Source organism: Beta vulgaris, chromosome 2 (assembly GCF_026745355.1).
Source record: "Beta vulgaris subsp. vulgaris cultivar EL10 chromosome 2, EL10.2, whole genome shotgun sequence".
Classification (NCBI taxonomy): domain Eukaryota; kingdom Viridiplantae; phylum Streptophyta; class Magnoliopsida; order Caryophyllales; family Amaranthaceae; genus Beta; species Beta vulgaris.
In genome coordinates this window covers 34,488,479-34,512,516 of record NC_079203.1, presented here as the reverse complement: position 1 = coordinate 34,512,516, position 24,038 = coordinate 34,488,479, and the positions used below count along the sequence as shown (strand labels likewise).

At 33.7% G+C, this 24,038-nt stretch overlaps 2 protein-coding genes across 6 annotated transcripts; both read right to left on the bottom strand.

Moving 5' to 3' along the window:
- Positions 1 to 1,074: 1,074 nt before the first annotated feature.
- LOC104906078 (AP2-like ethylene-responsive transcription factor TOE3) lies at positions 1,075 to 5,385 on the bottom strand. 5 transcript variants are annotated; one of them, XM_010694787.4, is made up of 10 exons: positions 4,381 to 5,382; positions 4,219 to 4,244; positions 4,080 to 4,110; positions 3,894 to 3,981; positions 3,637 to 3,782; positions 3,310 to 3,354; positions 3,114 to 3,220; positions 2,859 to 2,995; positions 2,574 to 2,693; positions 1,075 to 1,725 (listed from the first exon to the last, which is right to left on the bottom strand). In XM_010694787.4, exons 1-10 carry the CDS (start codon positions 4,980 to 4,982, stop codon positions 1,468 to 1,470), a joined length of 1,560 nt encoding a protein of 519 aa, XP_010693089.1. In that variant the 5' UTR covers positions 4,983 to 5,382; the 3' UTR covers positions 1,075 to 1,467. The 5 variants fall into 5 exon arrangements, with proteins under 5 accessions (XP_010693089.1, XP_010693088.1, XP_010693092.1 ...); XM_010694786.4 differs by having other exon boundaries at positions 3,637 to 3,785; positions 4,381 to 5,381; XM_010694791.4 differs by having other exon boundaries at positions 1,562 to 1,725; positions 2,594 to 2,693; positions 3,637 to 3,785; positions 4,381 to 5,385.
- Positions 5,386 to 19,670: 14,285 nt separating this feature from the next.
- Positions 19,671 to 20,828, bottom strand: LOC104906101 (uncharacterized). The gene is made up of 3 exons (XM_010694817.2): positions 20,595 to 20,828; positions 20,093 to 20,490; positions 19,671 to 20,016 (listed from the first exon to the last, which is right to left on the bottom strand). Exons 1-3 carry the CDS (start codon positions 20,826 to 20,828, stop codon positions 19,671 to 19,673), a joined length of 978 nt encoding a protein of 325 aa, XP_010693119.2.
- Between the last annotated feature and the right edge of the window lie 3,210 nt (positions 20,829 to 24,038).

Here is a 24,038-nt window from a genome sequence, read left to right as displayed (position 1 = left end):
GCATTTTTGATACGATAATGTCAAATCTTTTTACAAATGTAAATATAAATATAACTAATAATGTTAACTAAATTATTAATATGCATAAAAGTGGTTTGCATGTATCATATTATTAAAGGAGCTAATATAAGATAATCAACAATTACTCAATAATAAATTATTGAGCATTCATTAGTCTTAAAATCATCATAGCTATTACCCACACAATAGTAAATTAATTATGGTACGAAATGTGAACTTAAAGTTTAACTACATTTTACCAATCGAGTTTGGGGAAACTCAATTACATTATTTTGTTAGATTGAACTAATTCTCTTATTGAAGTATAATGGATTTACTAAAATATTATCTACTGTATTTAATTATATTTTCTTAGCCTCAATTCGTTGGATCGAAGTGGTTATTTATAGACTAAATTGATAATATTTTGATTACCCCTTGATTTATTGCTAACAAAAGTGCTTATTATTAAACCAAAATATATAATAATACTTCCTCCGTTTCTATATAAGTGCAACATTTGCATAATGTTTACTATTCACAAGTTAAGTTTAAATTAGCTTTGGTGATTTACATTTTAGGAAAAACATAGTCATGTGGGATTTTGTTAGATTCGTCTGAATGTGAATTTTTTTTAATATTAACTTTTTATAATTTTTACTTATTGATAATTGAAAATATTAATGATTAAAATAATACATTGATAAACGTGAAAACAAGAAGTGTTGCACTTATTTAGAAACGGAGGAAGTACTTCTCAACGATAATCGGACAAACATAGCTGATTTTGTAGGACAAGAGTAGTTACTGTTGGTACTCAAGATCATGGATCAAATCCCATTGGTGCACTACGTTTTATAACAGACAAAATTTCCTTTAGAAAAGGACAGGGTTTGGGCTACACTGTACAGTGCTATATACACCTTTAAACTGTTGATTAATTTGGGTTCCATATTCAAATCAAACACTACTAGACATGCAAAACGAATCTGATGCTTTTAAAATCAGTCCTGATTGCGTGACTGTAAAAATGCCTTTGAACGTCAAAGCAGTCAATATTAGATGACAACAATAATCAGAAACTATTCATCACACAATACTTTGGAAATATCACAAGAATCATGCAAATTCTGTGCTCAATCGTCTTCTACTTTACAAGGAATATCAAGTCACAAATGAGGAAGAAAGGGGAGAAGTGTGGGTTAAAAAAAACAACTCTTTTAGTTGATAGTGAATTGTACGTACTTGTATCATAGATACAAATTAGTCCTGCAACAATCTTATATCCACAAATGCGCTTCGCAAACTTGTGATATACACTTGCAAAAATTAAAACCCAACTCCTATATATATATATAATCATATAAGTATCTGTATACTTTATGTTCAGCTTCGTTGCAACCCAAGCCATTTAAGTGAGAAAGATCAGATATCTGGCATAGGAAAAAAACTGTTGGAAGCCTTGTGTCATCGACCACGACCATGATTATGAAAGTCATTATGTGGATTTGTAAATGGATAGCCCGCGGATGAACCAGTGGTGGTAGAAAATGATGAGAATCCTGATGATGCTGCGGTATTTGAAAATAGTTGGACTTGGTTTGCAGTACCACCAACTCCACCTCCACTTCCACCTTGACCTTGGTTTTGCATGTACCATGCCCAGTTTGGCAATCTTGCTGCAGCTGACATTGTCTCCAGCTTTTGATGATCACCAACTTTGTCCTGTTAAATTCATTGAAATGCAATTTAGTATAAGTAGTTCTTTTAGAAATGCTAAAATTTGTAAATTGATTTTTTTCTTTAAGTTCACTTTGATGTTCTGAAGATAGAAATCATAAAGTGTGGACCGTCTTATAGTATCCAATAGAAGGAAAGTCATAGAAAATTGGTGATCAAAGTTCAAATTATGATGGGAGACCAGAAATTTATGTTGAGCATGATCATAATTAAATGTGTTCCTGATTCACACAATTTGGATTTATAAGTCAACTCACCGAATTCTAAGCCTTCGGCGATCATAGATCATTCTATAACTATAATACATAGTTACATACTAAGAGCATGTTTGATCGACAAAGCATTCTTTAGGATTAAACGGAAACGATATAATTTTGGTAAGAGAAGTACGGATAATTCATAATAGTTTCCATTTTCGACGATAAAATCATCCTCAACCTGATAATAACACAATAGATTATATATCCTCCTCAGTCTATAAGTGTTCCATTTCCATATTGGAACCAAACACCCACAATTACAGTTATTATTCCATCTTATTACTTTCTCTTTCTATTCCATGAGTTGAACCAAACACGAATTAAGTTCTTTCACATAACTTCTGTTAGCAACACTTATGCATACTAGCTACTTCTAGTAGCGAAATGTCAAATGGGGTGAACAAAACTTATGTCCCCCTTTTAGTGCAAGTTTATGAGGTTCATTTCACTAAGCATGAGTTAAAGCTGGACCTCTAGAACAACAGAGCTACTCTCGCATATATGTTCTTATTATGAACGTAGATCAAATTAAATATAGCAAGAAATTTGAGAAGATAAACAAACTAGTTGTACCTCATAAGTTCCAGACCGACCTGGTGGTAGACCAGACCACGTAGTAGTAGACTGTCTCGATGCCAATGGCTGACCATAGAGCGGAGGTGCACCAGGAGATAAGTAGGTAGAGCTTCCATTCTGTCATGGTAACAAGATAAGTCTATTAATATTCATTGAATTCAAAATTAACACAAGGATTTCTGAGTGAGTGTAGTGTACGGTGCCTAAAGATTCCAAATTAACAGATGATTCTAGCTCTTTGAAACTGATGAGTTTCGAATTCCTGATTTCTGTTTCACTTACCACAGGCCATTTTCCACTGGCAAGGTGAAGAGGAAGATGCGGAGTTTGTGATCCTCCTACACCCTTATCATTGCATCCTTGTGGACTGTCTATGGTGATCGAAATTCCAAGATTCAGGTCTAGATTTTTCCCATCGCCTGCCAAAACCGAACATTCCACCAATTCAAACCACCAAAATCAAGCAAAATCATGATACAAAACAAGTTGATCATGTCATGTATTGACCAATTTGAAGTGAACACGATATATATATACCATCATTGTTTGCTTCCATAATCGGTATCTGCCCTTCATATGAACTAGGGTCGAAATTGGTAACTGCTTCTCTTCCATTACATTGTATAGCTGCCTTATCATAAGCCCTGCACCACCATATATCATTGCGCGTTAATCAAACACACAAAACTCATAAACCAAGAGTTTAAGGAGCTTTTCATGATCATAAAGGGACCTTGCGGCTTCTACTTCGTTGTCGAATAAGCCAAGATATATATACCTGCAACCAAGCATAACCGCGTCCATTGATAAACACTGGGTTCCTCAATTATCTTCCTCCTATTTACCCTCTTCACATTATTATGCCATCTTACATTCTTACTACTACTAAACTACTAATACCTTGGGCTGTCAGCCTGTCACACTACTAGTTTTCAAGTAGAAATCATGCTATCTAAGACACTGAAAAGTGAAAACAATGCAATACATGCTAATCAAAGGACAATAATACAGTATATACTTTTAAGGGTTTTTATATTTTCATGTCAAAGTTGTAACTTACTTCTTGCCAAGAAATTGACCCATTCTAGCTTCCCACCGGCCACATTTGTGAAGCGTTACACCTCTATACCTCGAACTTCCTCGAGAGAAGCCGGTGCTTTGACGCCGAAGGATGTGCACAAATTCTTCCTTGCTTAAGGTTTTCATCTGCTGTTAGTCATATCACAACCATATGGTATATTATTAATCATGAAATTATCTAGAAAATAACCATGTAAATATATACTTCCATGTGTTTATCTCAAATTGAGACCTTACTTGTGTCATATCTTCCTCATAATCAGCAATAGTAAAATTAATATCAGCATCAACTCCACGGAATTTAATTGCTGCTCTATCATATGCTCTGAAATCAATAGAAAACAAAAAAACATAAATATACAAACAAAAAATGGATTAAAATTCAAGCAACCAAGATATAATTTGATATTATAATTAAATTACCTAGCAGCAGCATGAGCAGTGTCAAATCCACCTAAAAAAAATTCCATGCAATTTCAATAAAATTAGAAAAATTCCAAAAATAAGAAATAATCCCATTTAAAATAAAATAAAAAATCATTAATTAGCAATTTCAACTCACCCAAATACACTTGTTTTCCACAATCCCTGTTCAATAAAGAAAACCCACCAATAAAAACAAAAGTCAGACTACCCATTCAAATATACAGAATAATTCAATCAAAAAATAACAACTAACCAAATTAATAACACCTAAAAATTCTTATACTAAAAATATTATTACCATATATGAGACTCCCATCTACCAGTTCTCCGGTAAAACGTAACACCCCTATATTGAGAACTCCTTGACCTTGGCCCTCTCCTACTCTTCCTAACCTGCTGCTTCACATTATTTTGCTGATCCGAACCCACACCCGGACCCGGACCCGAACCTAAAACTGACAGGTTCAGCCACTGATTTTGATTCACCGAGCTTCGGCTCGATGATGAAGACGATGATCCAAGTCTTAGAAGCTCCATATCTCGATTACCATCACCATAATTGCTAGCAATTGATACACTCATTTTTTGTCCATTGTTGTCGTTTTCGTCATTCATCGGAAAGAGCTGCCGAGTAATGAACGGCGATATGTTGTCTTCGTATCGAGGCGGCTTTGAGAAGAAGTCATACTCTCCGGTGCCGGAGATCGGAGACTCGTCGGCGCCGGCGTTGACTAAGGAAGAAGCTGAGGATGTACCTGATAGCTCAGTGTTGGTTGCTGAACCTTCTTCATCTTTCATTGAGTTTTCTCTCTCCTCCTTATTAGTCTCATTGTTAGAAACTATGTTGTTGTCGTGGTTGAGGTTGTTGTTCATTTCACCAATGTTCAGATCAAACATCATGTTGCGTTATTTTTAAATACCCAGAAGCTGAAATTAATACCCAGAAACTGAATCTCAAATTCAGAAGTTGAAATTCAATGAAATGAGTTTGAATTTTTTTTATTTTTTTATTTTTTTTGGGTTCTTGATCAATGAAAGAAAAATGGAGATTTTTGTTGTGTTAATAAATTAAGACAGAGTAGGAGTATTATAGTGTTGAAAAAAACGGCCGTTAGTCATGGGATTCCGTGAGAGAGAAAAAAAACTGCTTAGAGAGAGAAAGAAGAGAGATAAAGTAGGACAGTTGTATGAAGTATCAATGGAGATTTGAGGAATGGAAAAAAGGTTGATAAGAGAGGGAGAGAGAGAGAGAAGGGCACCGGCCAGAATGAGACGTGTGAGAGAGAATGAAACGTTTTTAATTGGAAGATATATATAGAAATTATAAGTAATAGTAGTACTAGTATATAGAAAAAAAGGTAGGTACTTTAAATTGTTAATGAAAAAAGAGTAGTACTATTTCTGATTCTTACTATTATTACCATTTACAAGATTATAGTATCCCTTCAAATTTGGGGTATTTGCTTTTTTAGGTATTACTACCTCTTTGTGTACTATATTGGCACTAATTCTATATTTTTGGCTTTTTGTAGGCTACTTGGGGGTGGGAAGGGGTATACTAATATAGAAACGTGATAAGACTATGAAGAATGATGCGGAAGGTAATATTTTAATTGAGTGCTTGACTTTTGTGATTAGGGATTTGTTTATTAACTAATTGTAATTTGGTTCCATGTAATCATTATTTAACTACCTAGTCATGATGATAAGTTTAGTCTTAAATATATAATTATTATTAAACCTAGTATACTTTATTTGCAATAACTTAACATAGGTATTGTGTGTGTCACTTAGGTTTGTGGCTAACCTAAGAACAACAAATGTAGCGTATTGTTTATTGCATAACTAGCTTTTAACCCGTGCAAAATGCACGGGAGGTTTTATATAGATATGATTTGGTCCCGTGCATAATCTATGTGTTGCATTTTGTTTATTAAGTAGTGCTTTTATTCCAATTTATCTAATTCATAATTATTAGAATCCAAGAATTTAAAGTTGAAAGATTATAAAATGTAAAATTATATATCACGATATTTGTTACAACATTTTAAAGTTTGAAAATCTTATAATTGTGATATATAAATTGATAAATACGTTATGAAACAAAACACACATCAACATGCACATAAAGTTTTTTGTTTTATAAATTTAATATTTTAGGATGGTCTCGTAAAATTATAGTTTGAATATTAGCTCTTGATTTAAAGTTTTTATAATAATATCGTGTATTAAGAATACATTTTAAAATCGGTTTTAGACTTGTGCCACTTGCACAGGAAGTTTTTGTTTTAATAAATTTAAGATTTTATATTATCTCTCCTAAAATCATGGTGGAAGTATTTAACCCGTTCATCTATGAAAATGATAATATAAAATTCAAGAATGTAAAAAATGAAACATACATATAAGTTTGAAAAAGTAAATTTTAATTTGCTATTCCCATATACAGGTTTTCTAAAGTATGAGTGGTCAGCTATAGGAAATCAATGGTTGAATTCATGATTATTTACTTACATAGAAGAAAAAAAATTGTTCAATACTGTTGAATTGGTATGAAATACTTTTGACATATTATTATCAATTTCAATGATTATAGTCAATGCTTTTAGATTTTAAGAACTCATGAGATAATTCTATCTAAATTTTAAAACTAATAATATGTGTTTTAAATTTTATGATCTTGTATCGAGAGTATTGAATGTGGCTATGACCCGTATGTTATATAGTTATGATTTTTGTAAATTGGCCTTGATATCTGAAAATTTTGCTCATACTCTTGAACTGGCAATATAAAATACTTTTACATGTTTCCATCAATGTTATTGACTATACCGTCCGTGCTTTTAAACTTTGAGAACTACATTAGAACAATTCTATCTAAATTGTAAAACTAATAACTTCTGATTTAAATTTTATAATCTTGTGTTAAGAATAATTAAAACCTGGTACGTTGAATAGTTACAATTTTAGGGAGAAGTGTTTGTTGTTGTAATGATTACTTAGCTTGTGTTCAATCAATATTCTTGTATTGAGAATAATTAAAATTACCTTATGACCGGTACATTATGCAGTAGTTATGGTTTAAAGATGTATGGATTATATTATACAATGAATATTAACTACACGATTTTCATAACTCATATAAATATACTATCTAGTATTGCAAGCTGTTCCGATGTAAACATATAATATAATTTACAGTTATTAAAAGATTTATGCATAATATGATGTAACTGATAATTTTTAGAAAGAAATCGTAGTGATTTGATTGTGCGTTTTAATAGTATTTTATTGAAAAACGTGAAAAATAAATAAATGGTGACATATATATGATTTTCGTTTTTAACAATTTTTTGAAAAAAGAAAGATAGATAACTGAGATCATTTCCAAAAAAAATAATTCAAAGTCCTTTTTCAATTTTGAATTTCAAATTTCAACAATTGTAAAAATTACAGCTAAACATAATGATATTAGCTGGTGATTTAAATTTTATGATTTTGTATTTAGAATACTCGAAAATTAGCTTGCAACCCATGTGTTGAACTATGACTTATGACATTCATGTTATATTATACAATGTCAACGATCCTGGAGTATTTACTAACAATGTTATATGAAAAACTTTTTAGTGCTCGCAAAGGTAATATAATAGTGTTATATCCTTGTTATATCGTACAATATATATTATGGTAATAACTAATAATTAAAGATGTAATATAATTTTGAAAATAGTTTCATTTTTCTTTGCTCAAGTTAAAGATTTTTTTAAAATCTCTATTCTCTTCACGTGGCTAAAATAATTTTTGCTTTTAGATAAATATATAGATTACTCATACTTTTAAAATAATGTTTGCTTGAAATAGTGACACTTCATTGTTTCAATACTTGGAGAAAATATTTTCTAAACTTTCCTTAAAAATAGTGTAGATATCATATCATCATACAAATTTGGTTTGGTCAAATTATTATATATATTTGCCTAATGAAATATTTTAAAAACATGGTCCAAAAAATTATACCCTAATTTTATGTAACTAAGTTGTTAATCTTATTTTTTCTTTAAAATTAAAGTCTTTCTCTACCCGCATCTACTATATAACTTTGTAGATAACAATTATTTATAACTTAAAATATACCATTTTTCCCCCTTTTGTTTAAGTGACGTTATATTAATCGATGCAATGGATTAATGTATTATGATTTTTGTATTGATGGAGCAATGAACTCAGCAAATGGTATAACAATATTTTATGATCATTTGAGACTGATGGACATGAACTCAGCACGTGTAGTATTAGGATTTTTGTATTGATGGAGCAAATGATTTAAGGATGATAACAAATAATACTTCCAATAAAATTTCCTTAATTCTTGTACATAAATCTTTTATATGTTTATTTGCTTGATTTAAGGATGATTATAATACTCTTTCCAAATGAAGAGGATCGTAATTGATTTACTTAATATTCTTTCCTAGCTTTAAATATTATGGCACACGCCTTAAAGTAATATGCAAACGACACATAAGCAATAGATTTCCTCCAATTTACACGTGGCATATGGATTGTGAAAAGGCATGAGAATTTGACATTTGGCGAATTAATTGTGAGGGTGACACATAGGATTTATGTACCCAACTTTATATAGATATATAGATAGGTTGAAATATTTATTATGGTCTTGTGATTAAAAAAATTTAGAATCTTGCAATGAGAATAGTTTAAAACTGGCTTACGACGCGACCCTTGTGCTGCAAGATTATGACTTGTGAATTATCTATAATTAGTAGTATGATATGACTGTTCTTATTTTATTAGAACGGGCCTTATAAAAAATATTCTAAGTTTTAAATTAGAGAGAAGAAAATTAGAGAGAAAACTACAGCCTACGTGGCAAGACATGAAGCTTCCTCTGCTCTCCTTTATCCTAATTTTTTCGGCCACCTCTTTGCTTATGCCACGTGTCATCTTAATGTCAACCTATTGCTTTGCTTTACCACGTGGTAATGTAAATGCAAGGACAATAATATTACTTTAGGAAAGAATATGATGATATTACTTTAGGAAAGAATATCATTTCGGCCATCAGTTCAAGAAAATCAGTTTTATAGGTGCAATAATATTACTTTATTCAATTAGAATCTTTACTTTAGGAAAGAATATGATGATGAAGCAATAATCTATGCAAGCAAATCGGTTTTTTCAAGAAAATCAATTTATACACTATGTAGACCATGATGAGGCAATAATCCCATTAGTTTATTCAAGCAAATCGGTTTTTTACATATAATATTATAATATAATGCAAGCAAATCTGTTTTTTTAAATATTATTCTAAAAAAAACACAATCGATTATGGGTCCTATATAATACCGTTATCAATTCTTTAACAGTCACTACAATACAATACATAAATAATCTTATTACTTAATAAGATTACATTTTTTTGTTATAATAAGATTTTATAAATATAAAATTCTGAACAATAAAGTAAAATTATAATAAATCAAATTTTTTTTTATGAAACATGTTTTTATTTATTAAATCAGATTTTTATCTTTTAAAAAATAAAATTTTCGAAATCAGAATTTTTTTTTGTAAATCAGTTTTTCATCCAAAAAAGAAAATTAGAGAGAAAAGAAAATTCCGAAATTATAACTTGAGTTGGTTTTGGGAAAGGATTAGATTTATTCCAGTTAGTGAGTGAGAACATATTGAAAAAATCAAGATTCTATGTTTTAATAGATAGTGAAAATTAATTATTTAATATATTAGTAGTATAACTGTCATTTAGGAATTTATAATTGAGATTGAAATTAAAATGAATGCACATTTTAATTTTTTGGACAATCAGTTTATATTAGGGTGTGATTACATGAACATCTTATATAATAACATTTTTTACCCCTTTATTTTTCCGCAACTATAATGACAATTCTTGGCGGGTGAATTTTGAATTTTAAATAAAATACATTTAATTATATTTGACTGGTAGCTATAATTTAGGCAGTTGTTTAAAACTTCCCACACTAATATCATTGTTTGATTTCAAGGTAGTTTTTTTTTTTTGGAAGGAAATATCACGCCATGTGACATCAGAATTTTTGGATGTGAACACGTTATATAATAGAGTGTCGAATTTGGCGATGACACGTGGCAGATGTAGTAGTAGCATGACACGTAGGCGAAGTGAACATTGAATAATGCTGGCTTGACACGTAAGCAAAATGAACCTTGTTTTATATATATATATATATATATATATATATATATAGATGATATCTTAACTAGTTTTTACGGTCGGATTACGTTTTGGGTATTTAGATCTTTCATCTATTAATATTTTACTTTGAAATAATAACATCAAGTATCAATTGGTTTAGTGATTAAGAATTTAATAAATATGCTTGTGATCTCGGATCGAATCTTATCTAATGCATTTTCTATTTTTTTTAGTGCATGTGGATTACATAGCATAAAATACGCAATGTGAAGGTGTTACGTGACATTGTCCTTGCTTAGGAACATCTTTTAATATATTAGTATAGATTAGTGATTGGTTCAGGTGATAATTCTGCAATTGTATAACCTATATCTATTCATAATTGAACTATTTTTCAAGACTAACAATATCATCTTTATTGTTGAAAAAGAAAAAATTGTAAAATTGTAATTGATAAGTGGATAAGTTTCTTTCATCATTACTTAAGGTCTTCGTTTATATTTTTTTTAGTTGTGAAAGGTTTAGTGTGGAGTTAGGCATTGTAAAGGAAGATTGCTACAAGATGTATTCTAGTGTTAACGCTTTTTTTAAATAAATATTATCAAATGAAAAGTTAATATGTATGATAAAGGAAGCATTTTTTTATTTTCTAATCTTTTGACAAACAATACTTTCTCAATTCTAAAACTGATATTAATGGTGTGAATCGGATTTCCAAATTAAAGTTTTCTAAATCAGTAAGGAAGGATTATATGGAAGAAAAATTATGACAGTCTCCAAAATGGAGTAGTAAATTAAAAATCTATGATAGTTGCAATATATATACAACCTATAAACTAAATTTCAAACTTGTCATTTAACCAGCACAACAAAAGAAGTCTCATAAGCCTAAACTCCCAGTGACACGGTAATTCAAAAAAGTACGCAAACCACAAATCAATGGTATGCACAAGCTCAAAATAGATAACAATACAAGAAGTTTTGTTTTATATAGAGGGAAATTTTTTATTTTTACCAAATGTGAGAGTTTATAAAAAAAAAAAGGAACTCCCACATTCTACGAACATGAGACTTTCACCATTTTCTCCCAAGAACAACTACAAGGTAAACATTCCAATATATCACTTGAGCCTTTTGCATTACATCCCCAAGGAGTCGAATGTCCTACTTCATATAGTCTAACAAACTTTTTTTCATACTAGTCAGATTTGACAGTTTCACCTCATCATATGGTATAAAGCCTTTCGTGCCAAGACAAAGACATAGTACTTTCTTATCATAAGGTGGTATTCTCAGACTAACTATAAAGGTAGTATGTTGTATGTGATTGGATGCTAAACCCCCTAAAACAAGGCATATAGCTTTCTTATCGGAAGGCGATCTTCTCAGGCGGTCGTGCACTCTTCATCGTATACAAAGTGCAATAAAGATTAATGATGCATGACTTCTATGGCAGCTATTGAGCTTTCTTTGGGACTGGTTTCTCACGGGTTGTTTCCACAAAGCCTTTGCACACGCTCAAAGTCCAACAATTAGGAGATTGAGTCATATTATAGTGGTTTGGTGTAGAGATGGCCAACAGTGCGGGTCAATCCAGCCCAGCCCATCCCACCTCATGGGTCGTGTGGGTCGGGCCCGCAAAAAGCCCAGTCCAGCCCAACTCGAACCGTGAAATTTATGGGTGGGTCGTAGGCCAGATTTCTTGAGCCCAACCCACTAAAGCCCGCTACTAAAAGCACCCAGCCCGAACCACAAAACCGGTCCAGCCCGACCCATGAACTGGACCATCCCAATCCAAGTAAATATTGAACCAAATTGTTTAATGTTTTAATCAAATTGTATATATTTTCATCAAATTGCATATATTATAATTCAATCAAATTAAAAAATAATGAAATTATTCATCAATACTAATAACTGTATATATTTTAATTCATTTTAAAGATTTTATGTAACAATAATGAACAATTTCAATGATTAAATAATTTTGAGAAAAAAAATTCTCATGTCGGCCCGCCAGTCGATCCAGCCCACTAGACCCATGAACCGCCAGAACGCTTCTCGAACCGTGAAAACCGATAACAGACCGGTGTGGGCCAAGATTTTTCAGCTCGTGGACTAGCCCGCCTATCCCATGAATTTCATGGTCCGCATCTGGTCTGTAATATCTCAGCCCAACCCACTAGGGCCCACAGTCCAGCCCGCCTAGCCCGCACCATTGGCCATCACTAGTTTGGAGTGAGTCCAAGTTTTCTATAAAGGGATAAGATAACTTCAATGATACATATACTAATTAAGACAACCAATGCAAAATAGGACCAACAAGATTAGCAATAAGCGACTAGCTTAGATTTTGATCCCTTAGATTTGCAAACTCTATCATCAAAGATAGAGAGAAGATAAAAGTTAGAGAAAGGTTTGTACATAACAGATGGTCATTAAGGTCCAAGGGTGTTATTTAGATGTATAAGTTGTTTTTTTTTCTTCTTTTATAGAGAGGTATAAATGATAATTGCGTAGATATAATTTAATCTGTTAATTTATATTTTAATTATGACCTCCAAATTAGTTCACATACATAAATAAATAAGAGAAATCCCAATTATTTTATGTAGAATAATTATATATAAATGAATTTGAAACTACGACAAGTAGAGAGTCACGCCCGGCTAATGATAACTGCAACGTGTGCACTAGAACAGGGCCCCCAATAAAATGGGCCTCTAATTAATATATAGAATATTTTGAACCATGTCAACGTGGTGTAGTGGTCTTCAAATTGCAAGAGTGCATGTGTTCGAATCTTTATAATGATTTTTAATTCCTAAATTATTTCTTTCTCTTCCAATAGGTCTAATGCTTACTGTATTTATGTCATTTATGTTTTACATATTTTTCTTAGTAAATGCAGTTGAACTATATAGTCAATCCATAAAAGGCTAATGTTTTTAATTTTTTTTTTTAACTTTTATGCCAATAAATCACTAACACTACCTAGCAAATAGCGCAATCACCCTCAACAATTTTTCTTAAGAACCCCAATTCCTTGCAACCACTAATTATACTTTAATGTGGATGTCATCTAACTTGAGGATAAAACTTAGTTAACCCAGTGGATAGTTACCTGATACTAATATAATTTAATTAGTTTAATTAAAGTCCCGAATTATTCCTCGAGTGATTATAATTTTCATTTGTTAATTTTTTTACTTTAGAATAACAACATCAAACATTACTTGATTTAGTGGTTAAGTTTGAACTCATGGGATCAAATCTTAGCACAACTCTTAGTTGACCTCTAATCCCCAAAAAACACTAATAATACTTCAACAATAATACTAATATGAAGGTAGACTAATTTCATAAATAGATAAATTTAGAAGAAAGAATTTCTCCAAGTTCTGATTCGATGATGAAATAATGTGTCGAGCTTAGTAAAATGTTCAAAAAAATGTTCAGATGCGGCTGTCGGGGCTGATAGAGCTGGAGCAGGGGCTATTGTCCGAGATGCTGTAGGTGATGTGCTCTTAGCGGCGGGGGTCAAGATGGAAGGGGTGGCATCCCCGGAAGAAGCTGAAGCGCGAGCTATATTGTTTGGAATGCAAGTTGCCTTCGAAGCGGGCTCAGGAACTTGAAGTGGAATCGGATTGCCTAAATGTGATAAAGCTTCTCAATGGGCATAAAGCAAGGACCCTTACTCAAGTTATTGTTAACGATATTTTAGCTTTGTCGAACTCGTTTTCTTTTTGTTCTTTTTCGTTTGTTAAGAGATCTTGTAATAAGGTGGCTCACTCTATGGCGCAACTCTCTCTTTCGTATGATGAAGTGAAGGTGTGGCTAGAGGAACACCCCCCTGACTTGCTTTCCCTTGTCCTGGCGGACAAGGTGTTGATTCCTTAATATATTGGCTCATGAGGTTTCCCGTCAAAAAAAAAAAAAAAAAAAGACAACCATCAACTTGAAACAAAAAGTAATCGAAAATAGTATTACTAATTAAGGGCTCATTTTCTATTAGTTGCACAAGGCCTCCATAATTATTGGGACGGCCCAATATGGAGTTAAAAAGTTTGTTGGAGATGTAATAAAAACAAATGTAAAAAAAAAAAAAAAAAAATCAAAGATCAGATCTTTCAAACAATACGAGCAACTTTCAATGGCTTCGAGTATAATCTCTGTCACCAACAATGACAAATCTTCATGTACGTGGGACCATTATTGCTTTCGATCAATAATTGTAGTCCTGAATCCTTAATGAGCCTCAAGCAAAGGATATAGACATATGTGGTGCCAAAAATCTCCACAGATTTTCTAGTATGAACTCCCAATCAGGGGAATTCACATGAATCACATGCCTTCACAAAATTGGATCATAATAGTAGTATGAGGATTTTACCAATTTGGGTCATGCGACTTTAGGTACACCAATATTTCACTGATCATATTATATACGCCTTTATAGAATATTAACTACCTTTGACTGCTAAATTACACATGAAAATCGAATTTCATACACTTTTTAGGTACAACGTAATAATTCTTATTGTCATTGACCCTAGGGGCTGTGCCCCTCTTCTTCACCCAAAAAACACAATCTTTGTAATTGACCTTATAAAAATATGAGGTCGGTTAACCAATTCTTTGCCAATATTATGAGTTTATGACCCGTTCACGCAATTTCACACTTTCTAAAACTTATTGACCTTTTTGTTACCAGGAAGGAAATCATATGAAGTATATTTTTTTGGTGTCAGCATATATCTTCATTAATTTCTCATTTCTACACAAATTTACACCTCAAACCTTTTGTTATACAATCACGAGTACTTTGGTGTCAACATATCTCAATGGCTTTTTATTCCCTAAATTGTGTTCTCTTTAACTGAATTTACCCAATTTAATCTAAAAGTTTGTAATGGATACATTACCAATTTTTCTTAGTAGTATATAAGTATCATCGTTTTTTTTGTTTACTAGTAGGAAGTAGGAACCACTACAACGACTCCCTCCATTTATAAACGCTTTTTAACCTTACTCTCCATGCCAATATAAGGTTATGTTTCAAAACCTCTTCAGCAAACTTTTTTTTTTAAATGTATGAGGGTGACATAACGTTAAGTTTCTAGCATGAATGACGAGCACCATGTGACAAATATAGTATATTTTTAATGTATATTAATAAGTATATATAGTAGAAACATACACGAGTCCGAGTCTACGTGGCTAATTTTGTAACTTCACTAAGTAATATGGGCTCACTATTGTCCTATGTTACTTTTACTATCAATATATATTATCAAATTATGTGCGCAAGACATGACAGGGTATGTCCATCATATGACACTTCTTTCTCATGAAAAAGTTCTAACATGATAATCAAAAACAAATTTAATTGTAATAGGATTTGAACTCATGACCTTATAGTATGTATGGGGCTTCTACAGATGAGCTAACGTATCAATAATGCTCTTTTACTCCAAAGAAAACTTACAAGAGTATTCACCACAAATTACATTACAAAATAAATGAAAGAAAAAGAATAGCTTAATACACCCTTTTTAAACATTGTAAGTTGTATTTGGGAGTGGAAAATATTAGTCCCATATCCAACTTTCAATGTTTTGAAAGGGAAGGGTGGGTTTTCATTTTAGAGAGAATCACTTTTTACTTTTGCATTTCACAATTGCAGAAATTATGTTATGAGAAATATACAGTGGGAGGATTTTGAGTGGAGGGGGAGGAATTTGAGGCAGGGCAAACATGTATGGGAGGATATATCCCTACTTACACCATCATTTACGGCGAACACTATCTCCCCCTACTCTCCACCTAATTTGCAGAATAGTTTTTTTTTTTTTTTGCTAAATAAGTAACTCTCATATATCCACACAAAAACAATACAACCTAATTCTTAACCTAGGGAGAGCAAACCAACTAGGTTGGACACCTCAAACCCAAGGCAAACTAAACAAAACTTTAATACTACTATACATTTTTACACTTTAACAATTCAAACCAATTGTTATCCTTTACAGAAATCTTCTTTGGTAGAACTAGGCTAACTCTTAACAGCACTATACTTATGATCCTCTTCATAAGAACCTCAGGCCTCCAAACTTTCAGATTCCAAACCACTTCATTTCGAGCCCACCATATATAGTAAGCTAAAGCACAATATGCTGCAACTATAACTCTTCTTTGAAATTGAGACCTCCTATTCTTTGACAAGAAATGCACCATTCTGTTAAACCAGGACTGTGTCTGACTTAAACCCAGCCACCTTTGCAGCATTCTTAAACACTTATGAGAATAATCACATTCAAAGAACAGGTGCTTATGTGATTCCTTCCTTGTGCATAAAACACAACTATCATCATTATAAATACCTGTCGCCATCAATCCGTCTGTTGTTCTAAGCCTCTCCAATATGATAAGGCAAGAAATAAATTTGTGTTTAGGCACAACAAGTCTATTCCAGATATATCTATCCCAATGGACTCTGTCAACCTCACCAATCAGTAATTGGTAACACTTTTTAATAGAGAAGTGCGATAATTGTTTCAGCTCATTTTCACTATAGATGCTCTTAGCTTCCTCCTTCATTCTACAAATCTGTTTCCAGTACCAGCTACTTCCAGAATTGGGGACATAATCCCACCAGGTTGCTTCCTTGACTTATACCCCATTTACCCACTTTATCCACAGAGAGTCTTGTTTAGCTGTGATTGCCCATACCTATTTCATCATGGCAGCCTTGTTCCATAGCTTGATATTTCGAATCCCCAACCCTCCTGCCTTTTTCTCAGAACAAATTCTCTCCCAAGCAACATTTCCAACTTTCATACTGAAATAAGTGTCATGCCACAAATATGCTCTACACACTTGCTCTATTGCATCAAGGACACTTCTAGGCATAACATATATCTGAGCTTAGTATATATGTATACTCATCGAGACTGAGTTAACCAACTGAAGCCTGCCATTATAAGAAAGGTTCCTGGACTGCCAAACCTTTATCTTGTCACACATCTTATCCACCAAAGCATGACACTCACCCACAGATAGTCTCCTTGCTAAAATGGGTACCCGCAGATACTTAAAAGGCAACCTACTATGCCTAAACCCAGATACCTACCTTATTCTCTGGATAGTAGTGTGATCCATGCCAGCAGAATAAAATTCTGATTTCATTTCATTTATTCTTAACCCAGATGAGTTAGAGAATAACTGAAAAAGCTTGTAGCATCATGGAGGTGGATGGAAAATCACCTTTACAGCACAGTATTACATCATCAACAAACACCAGATGGTTTAACTTTAGGTTCTTGCATCTTGGGTGAAAAGAGAATCTAGGAACTTCCTGGAGTATATTCATTAACCTAGACATATACTCCATGTAAATTACAAAAAGTAGAGGGGACATTGGGTCACCCTGCCTAATTCCCCTCTTAGCTTCAAAGAATCCATGAAGGGATCCATTTATCATAATAGAGAATTTTGGGGTTCTCACACATACCATGATGAGATTAATAAAATGGCTAGGAAATTTCAGAGCCTCCAACATTTCCTGCAAGAAATCCCAGTCAATGGTATCATATGCCTTCTTCATATCTAGTTTCATTAACACACTAGGTCTAACACCCTTCCTACCATAGTGTTTCACCAAGTCTTGACAAACCATGATGTTGTGCATAATAAATCTCTCATGAACAAAAGCCCCTTGGTTTTCAGATATTAGGCTAGGCAGCACCACTTTTGATCTATTGCATAATACTTTTGTAATGATCTTGTACAATACATTACAACAGGCAATAGGTCTAAATTCCATAACACTACTAGGGCATGCTACTTTAGGGACCATGTTTAAAATAGTAGTATTAACCTCGTTTAACAAATTACCTGTTTGAAGGCAATCCAACACAACATTAGTGACCTCCTGTCCAATTATATCCCATGTATCTTTGTAGAAAAAATCCCTATAACCATCAGGCCCTAGAGCTTTCTCCCCAAGAATAGAATCAACTGCCTTCTTTACTTCCTCAGCTTCAAAATTTCTACTCAGGACTTAGATTTGGTCCTCAGTGAGCATAGGGCCCCTCTCAATCACCACCTTCTTGACAGGCACTCTCTCATTCATTGACTTGCCAGGCAGCTCCTCATAGTATCTGAGGAAAGCCTCAATAACCTTCTGAGGTTCATCCTGCCACTCACCAGCACTATCATGTATAGCATATATAGTATTTTTAACTCTTCTAGCTTTAATTGATTGGTGAAACAGGTGGGAATTCTCATCTCTCTCCTTACACCAACTCGGCTTTGCCTTTTGGCTCAGAAAAGAGATATATAATTTATGCACTCTTTTATACTCCCCATTTGCATTTTGTTCAGCCTCTCTTTTAACAGGGTCTGTAATATCCTCTTTCAGCTCTGCCTGGCATTTTAACAAGTTTTGCATAGCCTTAGTTTCAGCAACATGTATGTCATTGAATCCCACAACATTCAATTATTTCAGAGCTTTCTTAACCATTTTCATCTTGCACACCGCTTTAAACATGAGTGATCCCTCAACTCTAGTACTCCAACAAGCTCTCACAATCTCTTGGAAATTCCTTGTTGAACTCCACATAGTATAGTATTTAAAAGGAGATCTACCTATTTGTAGCTGAGGATAGACTTGCATAATCATTGGGCAGTGGTCAAAACTTCCCTCTAGCATGAAGTGTGCATTGGCACTTGGAAAAGCGTCCTTCCATGCTTCATTGACCATAACTCTATCAAGTTTACTAAAAACCCTAGTTTCCTCCTTATGCTTATTATTCCAGGTAAACAGGCACCCAGTGCTGTTCAGATCATTCATCCCACACCTCAGCATACATGCTTGGATATCCACAATCTCCTAAGGCCTCACAGCTGCACCTATTCTTTCCTCAAGCTTCATTATGCAATTGAAATCTCCCATCATAACCCAAGGACCCCTTATGGTGTCTTAAAGTACCATAAGATCTTCCCACAATGCAATCCTCTCCATAGCACTATTAAAGGCATAGATGAAAGAACACCAAAAAGGAGGTTTACCTCCTGTCCTTTCTTCAAGCCTACAGTGAATCATCTGACTTGTGGATTTTATAATGTTCACATGGAAGCTATTTGGGTTCCAAGCCAACGTTATCCTCCCACTTTTATGATTTACCAAGTTTGATGTAAAACACCATCCAGCAAACAACCTCTGATAAAGGTCTCCCAAATTAGGAGCCTTTACCTTTGTCTCAAGGAGACTAACAACCCCCACATTCTTCATGTTAAGAAATATCTTAACATCTAGCTGATTCTGGTAGCTGTTAATCCCCCTGACATTCTAGCATATAATACTATCCATTAATATCAGGAGGCAACACCCCTCCTGTGTCAATAGCATTCACCTTTGTGATGAACAAGGTCCACCCTACTTCAGTTACACCCTCCGTTAAATGATTAAAATCATTATGGGTACCCACTGGTGCAGGTGAGTGGATCAGCCTTCTTGTAGGGTTCCTCACTTTCTGAAACCCCTGTTCCACATCCATGGCACCTCCCTCACTCTGATGATGTTCCACATGAGGCTCTTTCTCACTCCATTCTTGTCTAACCACATTCTTCCTACATTCACCTACGGTATGACCAACACCCTTACACAACTGGCATAGAGTGGGCTTCCATTCATAGCTCCTTATCCACCTGAACCTCAAGCATAACACGAGTATATTACAATTTTTCTCTCTTGATTGTGGCTTGATCATATTTCACCACTTGCCCAACCTGCCCAGCAATCTTATTCAAATAACCCTCTCCCCAGTATTTAAACTCCAAGTGCAGATGTACCCATGTAGGGAGAGTTTTAACATCTTCCTTTAACATATCTATATCCTGGTGCCATGGTTTAATAATTACAAGTTTACTATCAAAGAATATATGGTCCTTCAACGCATGATCTCTCTTCTCCATAGTCTTAAACCTTACCATAAACATCCCCTTCTTCACCATTATCACCTTGTCTACTCCCATATTTCTCCATACCCTCCTAATAAAACCTTCCATAACAAGCTGAGGAGGATGACTTCCAACAACATAACAGTATATAGATGAAGCCCAGAAATCAATCTCAGATTTAATTTCAGCTAGCTCAATCTTAACAGGTACAGATTTACTATTCTAGTTACCACATTATCAGGTGAAAAGAAGATTGGAACAGGGTCAATACTTACATGTCGTTCAGATTGCTCCTATTGTCTACTCCCCTCTGATTTCTGCATCACATCCAACCATTCAGAAAACTGTGTTCGGACCTCGGACTGTCTTTGGAGCGTTTCCAACGACGTTCTTGGCGGGAGAATCTCTTCCTGCATAATACTCTCCACATCCAACGCAGTTACCCCCAATATTTCATCCATCGATTTCACATTTTTTGCATGAGTATCAGACTGTGGGCCCTTCATTTTTCCAGGCGACGTCACCGGTTGCTTTCCCTGAGCTTTCGACTTCCTTGCCATGGCCACCGTTATCGGAGAGGTCACCGAGACCAGAGAGAGCTATTACTAGAACTATGAATATCAGCAATGGAGATACTGTTCCATTGGGTCTAGAGAGAGGAGAGAGTTTCTCTCACTAAAACCTTTTTCCTACACTTGAGGCTAATTTGCAGAATAGTTTGATATACACCATATTGGCATCCTCTTTTACTACTATCATATCATCCTTATAAATCTTACTAATGAAGAAACATGGTTGTTTTCATAAGTTTTCCACGACTTTATTTATTAACACTACAAACATATTAAAAAGTAAAAACACAAAATGTTCCAACAAAATTTATACTTTTCATCTCAATTTAAATACGATAAATGACAAGATCAACTTAAATACAAGCTACATACCCAAACACATATGTTACAATTTCTATCTATAATTTTACCAATATAGTAATTGTCAAACACCAATTTAGGTATATGAGATGTTATCTACAGTTTGTTGTGGATATTATTGCTTGTGCTAACATATCTTCATTCAAGTCTCTAGGAATATATAGATGCATATAGCCGAATTTCAAGAAACAATTTCCTAACATCTATCATAGGATCGCAAACGTAATCAAGCACATGAATCATTTAATAGGGATTAAATATCAAAACCTTTGTAGCGTGATAGAACTGAAGAGTGAATTCTCTTGTTTTTGATGGTATAGGCCCCGGTTTAGAGGGAATAGTTTAGGACTTCACTTTCTCTCTCTTGTGAAAAGAAACTAATTAATGAATTGATCACCTAAATCATAATATTATATCCTATAGATAATAGAAGAGTCCTAAGCTAGTTAGGAGAACTAATTATCCTCCTATTTCCCTTAGGACCGGCTCAATCCTAATCCTAAATGGATTTGGATTATTTTGTCCAACTTGTGATACAATGTGTGACCTCATGGGATCAATACATTTTAGTTATAGGCCCGATCAATATTGTCCTATAATCATATTTATTCTCTAGCAAATAAATGCGATTACTAAAATAAAACTTCATTATCTTCATAATATAACTCCTATTAATATTTAGTAGTTGTTGGGATGTTTAAGGACATATTCCTTCAATCTCCCACTTATTCGAAGACAAAAGCGTAATGTTAAATTCCTTAAGTTACTTAATGTCAAATTTGATAACAGAATATTATTCTTAAATTTATGTTCCTTGATCGTTGAGTTCGAACTGCTCAAATAAGGATTAGATTTCTATTCCTATATCGCATGGCCACGCAATTTTCCAGTTCTCGCTCATCAAGAGGCACATACACCATTCCTATTAAATTTGGAGGACTTATCCACTCTTGTATGACCATAACTCCACTCAATTCTTAGCACACCTGATCACTGCCTTTATAACCTCATTTTACGGCACGGCTTTTAATAGTGTCAAATTTAAACTAATTACATTATGGTTATTAAGACATACTCATGTCTAAGGAATCCACTAAATATAAAAGTTTGATTCTACTTCTAGAGTCTAATTAGGTCAAGTCTCAATGTATCAACTATACATCCATATAATCAATTAGACATCTCTATGTCTCCATAGTCCATGGAACTGCGATATCAATCAATTATATACTAGCCTTTTAAATAAATCACTTATGTCCAAATTAGGGATTAGACTGGGGACTTTAAATAGATTGTGATTTCAGTTCACTTTATAGTGTTCCATTATCAAAACGTTTTCGATAATCCTAACTAAAAACACAAATTATCTGGACATTTTATTGAATACTAAACAATACAATTAAATAAGAAATGAATTTTTATTGATAAACATTCAAAGCATAATAAATGTCTTTACAATTGTAAACATGAAGTAAACAACCTAAAACTATTCTCTCATATGCTTAAGCCTCATATACCTAGTATGACACTCATGCTTAGGTTGAGCACGCGGTTTAGTCAGAGGATCTGCAATATTATCCTTCGTATGAACCTTGCTTACTTTCACATCCTCTCTTCCAACGATCTCTCGAATAATATGGAATTTCCTGAGCACATGTTTAGACCTTTGATGCGATCTGGGTTCCTTAGACTGAGCAATAACACCACTGTTGTCACAATACAACTCAATGCCATTCTCAATGCTAGAAACTACACCGGGATCACCAATTAACTTTTTCATCCAAACAGGTTCCTTTGCTGCATCAGCTGTTGCAATATACTCAACCTCTATTGTAGAATCCACGATGGTACTTTGCTTAGAGCTCTTCTAGCTCACATCTCCTCCATTGAGACAAAATATGAAACCAAATTGAGATCATAAATCATCTTTGTCACTCTAGAATATTACATTGGTATATCTAGTAACAACCAACTCACTGTCTCCACCATAAACCAAAAAAATTATCCTTACTCCTTCGCAAGTACTTAAGGATGTTTTTCGCTGGAATCAAGGGCGCATCTCCTGGATTTGACTGATATCTGCTGTATATACTCAAAGCATATACAACATCCGGTCGAGTGCATGTCACGACATACATAATGAATCCTACTGTAGAAGCATAGAGAACATTACTCATACGTTTGACCTCATCGAAGGACACCGAGTCTTGCCAAGTGTTATGGCATGTTGCATGGGAATGAAACCTCTCTTGGAGTTTTCCAGCTTGAACCTTGCAAGAACCTTATTAATATAAGTATCGTGATTAAGTCCAATTAGCCTTTTAGATCTACTCTATAGATCTTTATTCCCAATATGTATTATGCGTCTCCTAGGTCTTTCATAGAAAAACAATTTTTAAGCCATTCCTTGACTGACTCAAGCATGGTTTTATAATTTCCTATAAGAAGTATGTCGTCCACATACAAGACCAGAAAAGTAATACTACTCCCACTTAACTTCTTGTATACACAAGATTCCTCTACATTTCTGAGAAAGCCCAATTTTTTGACTCCCTCATCAAATTTAGGTTCCAACTCCTTGATGCTTGCTTTAGTCCATAAATGGACTTCTTAAGCTTGGATACCCTCCCTGGATTTTCTAGGTCTTCAAAATCTTGAGGTTGTGTCATGTACACATCCTCTCTCAAGAACCCATTCAAGAAAGCGATTTTGACGTCCAGCTGCCATATTTCATAGTCAAGAAAGGCAATAATTGCAAGGATTATCCTAATGGACTTGAGCATGGCTAGTGGTGAGAAAGTTTTATCATAGTCAATACCATGAATTTGTTTGAAACCT

Excerpts from the sequence above, each read along its gene's own strand:
- LOC104906078 (XM_010694786.4), bottom strand. The coding sequence starts at position 4,982 with ATGATGTTTGATCTGAACATTGGTGAAATGAACAACAACCTCAACCAC. Across the intron at positions 3,355-3,636 it reads GGTCAATTTCTTGGCAAGAA|GTATATATATCTTGGCTTAT; the intron begins GTAAGTTACAAC and ends GCTTGGTTGCAG. Across the intron at positions 2,996-3,113 it reads TATGGAAGCAAACAATGATG|GCGATGGGAAAAATCTAGAC; the intron begins GTATATATATAT and ends CGGTTTTGGCAG.
- LOC104906101 (XM_010694817.2), bottom strand. The coding sequence starts at position 20,828 with ATGGCAAGGAAGTCGAAAGCTCAGGGAAAGCAACCGGTGACGTCGCCT. Across the intron at positions 20,491-20,594 it reads AGTTTTCTGAATGGTTGGAT|AATAGTAAATCTGTACCTGT; the intron begins GTGATGCAGAAA and ends TGTGGTAACTAG. Across the intron at positions 20,017-20,092 it reads AAGATTGCTGGGCAGGTTGG|GTGGATAAGGAGCTATGAAT; the intron begins GCAAGTGGTGAA and ends CTTGAGGTTCAG.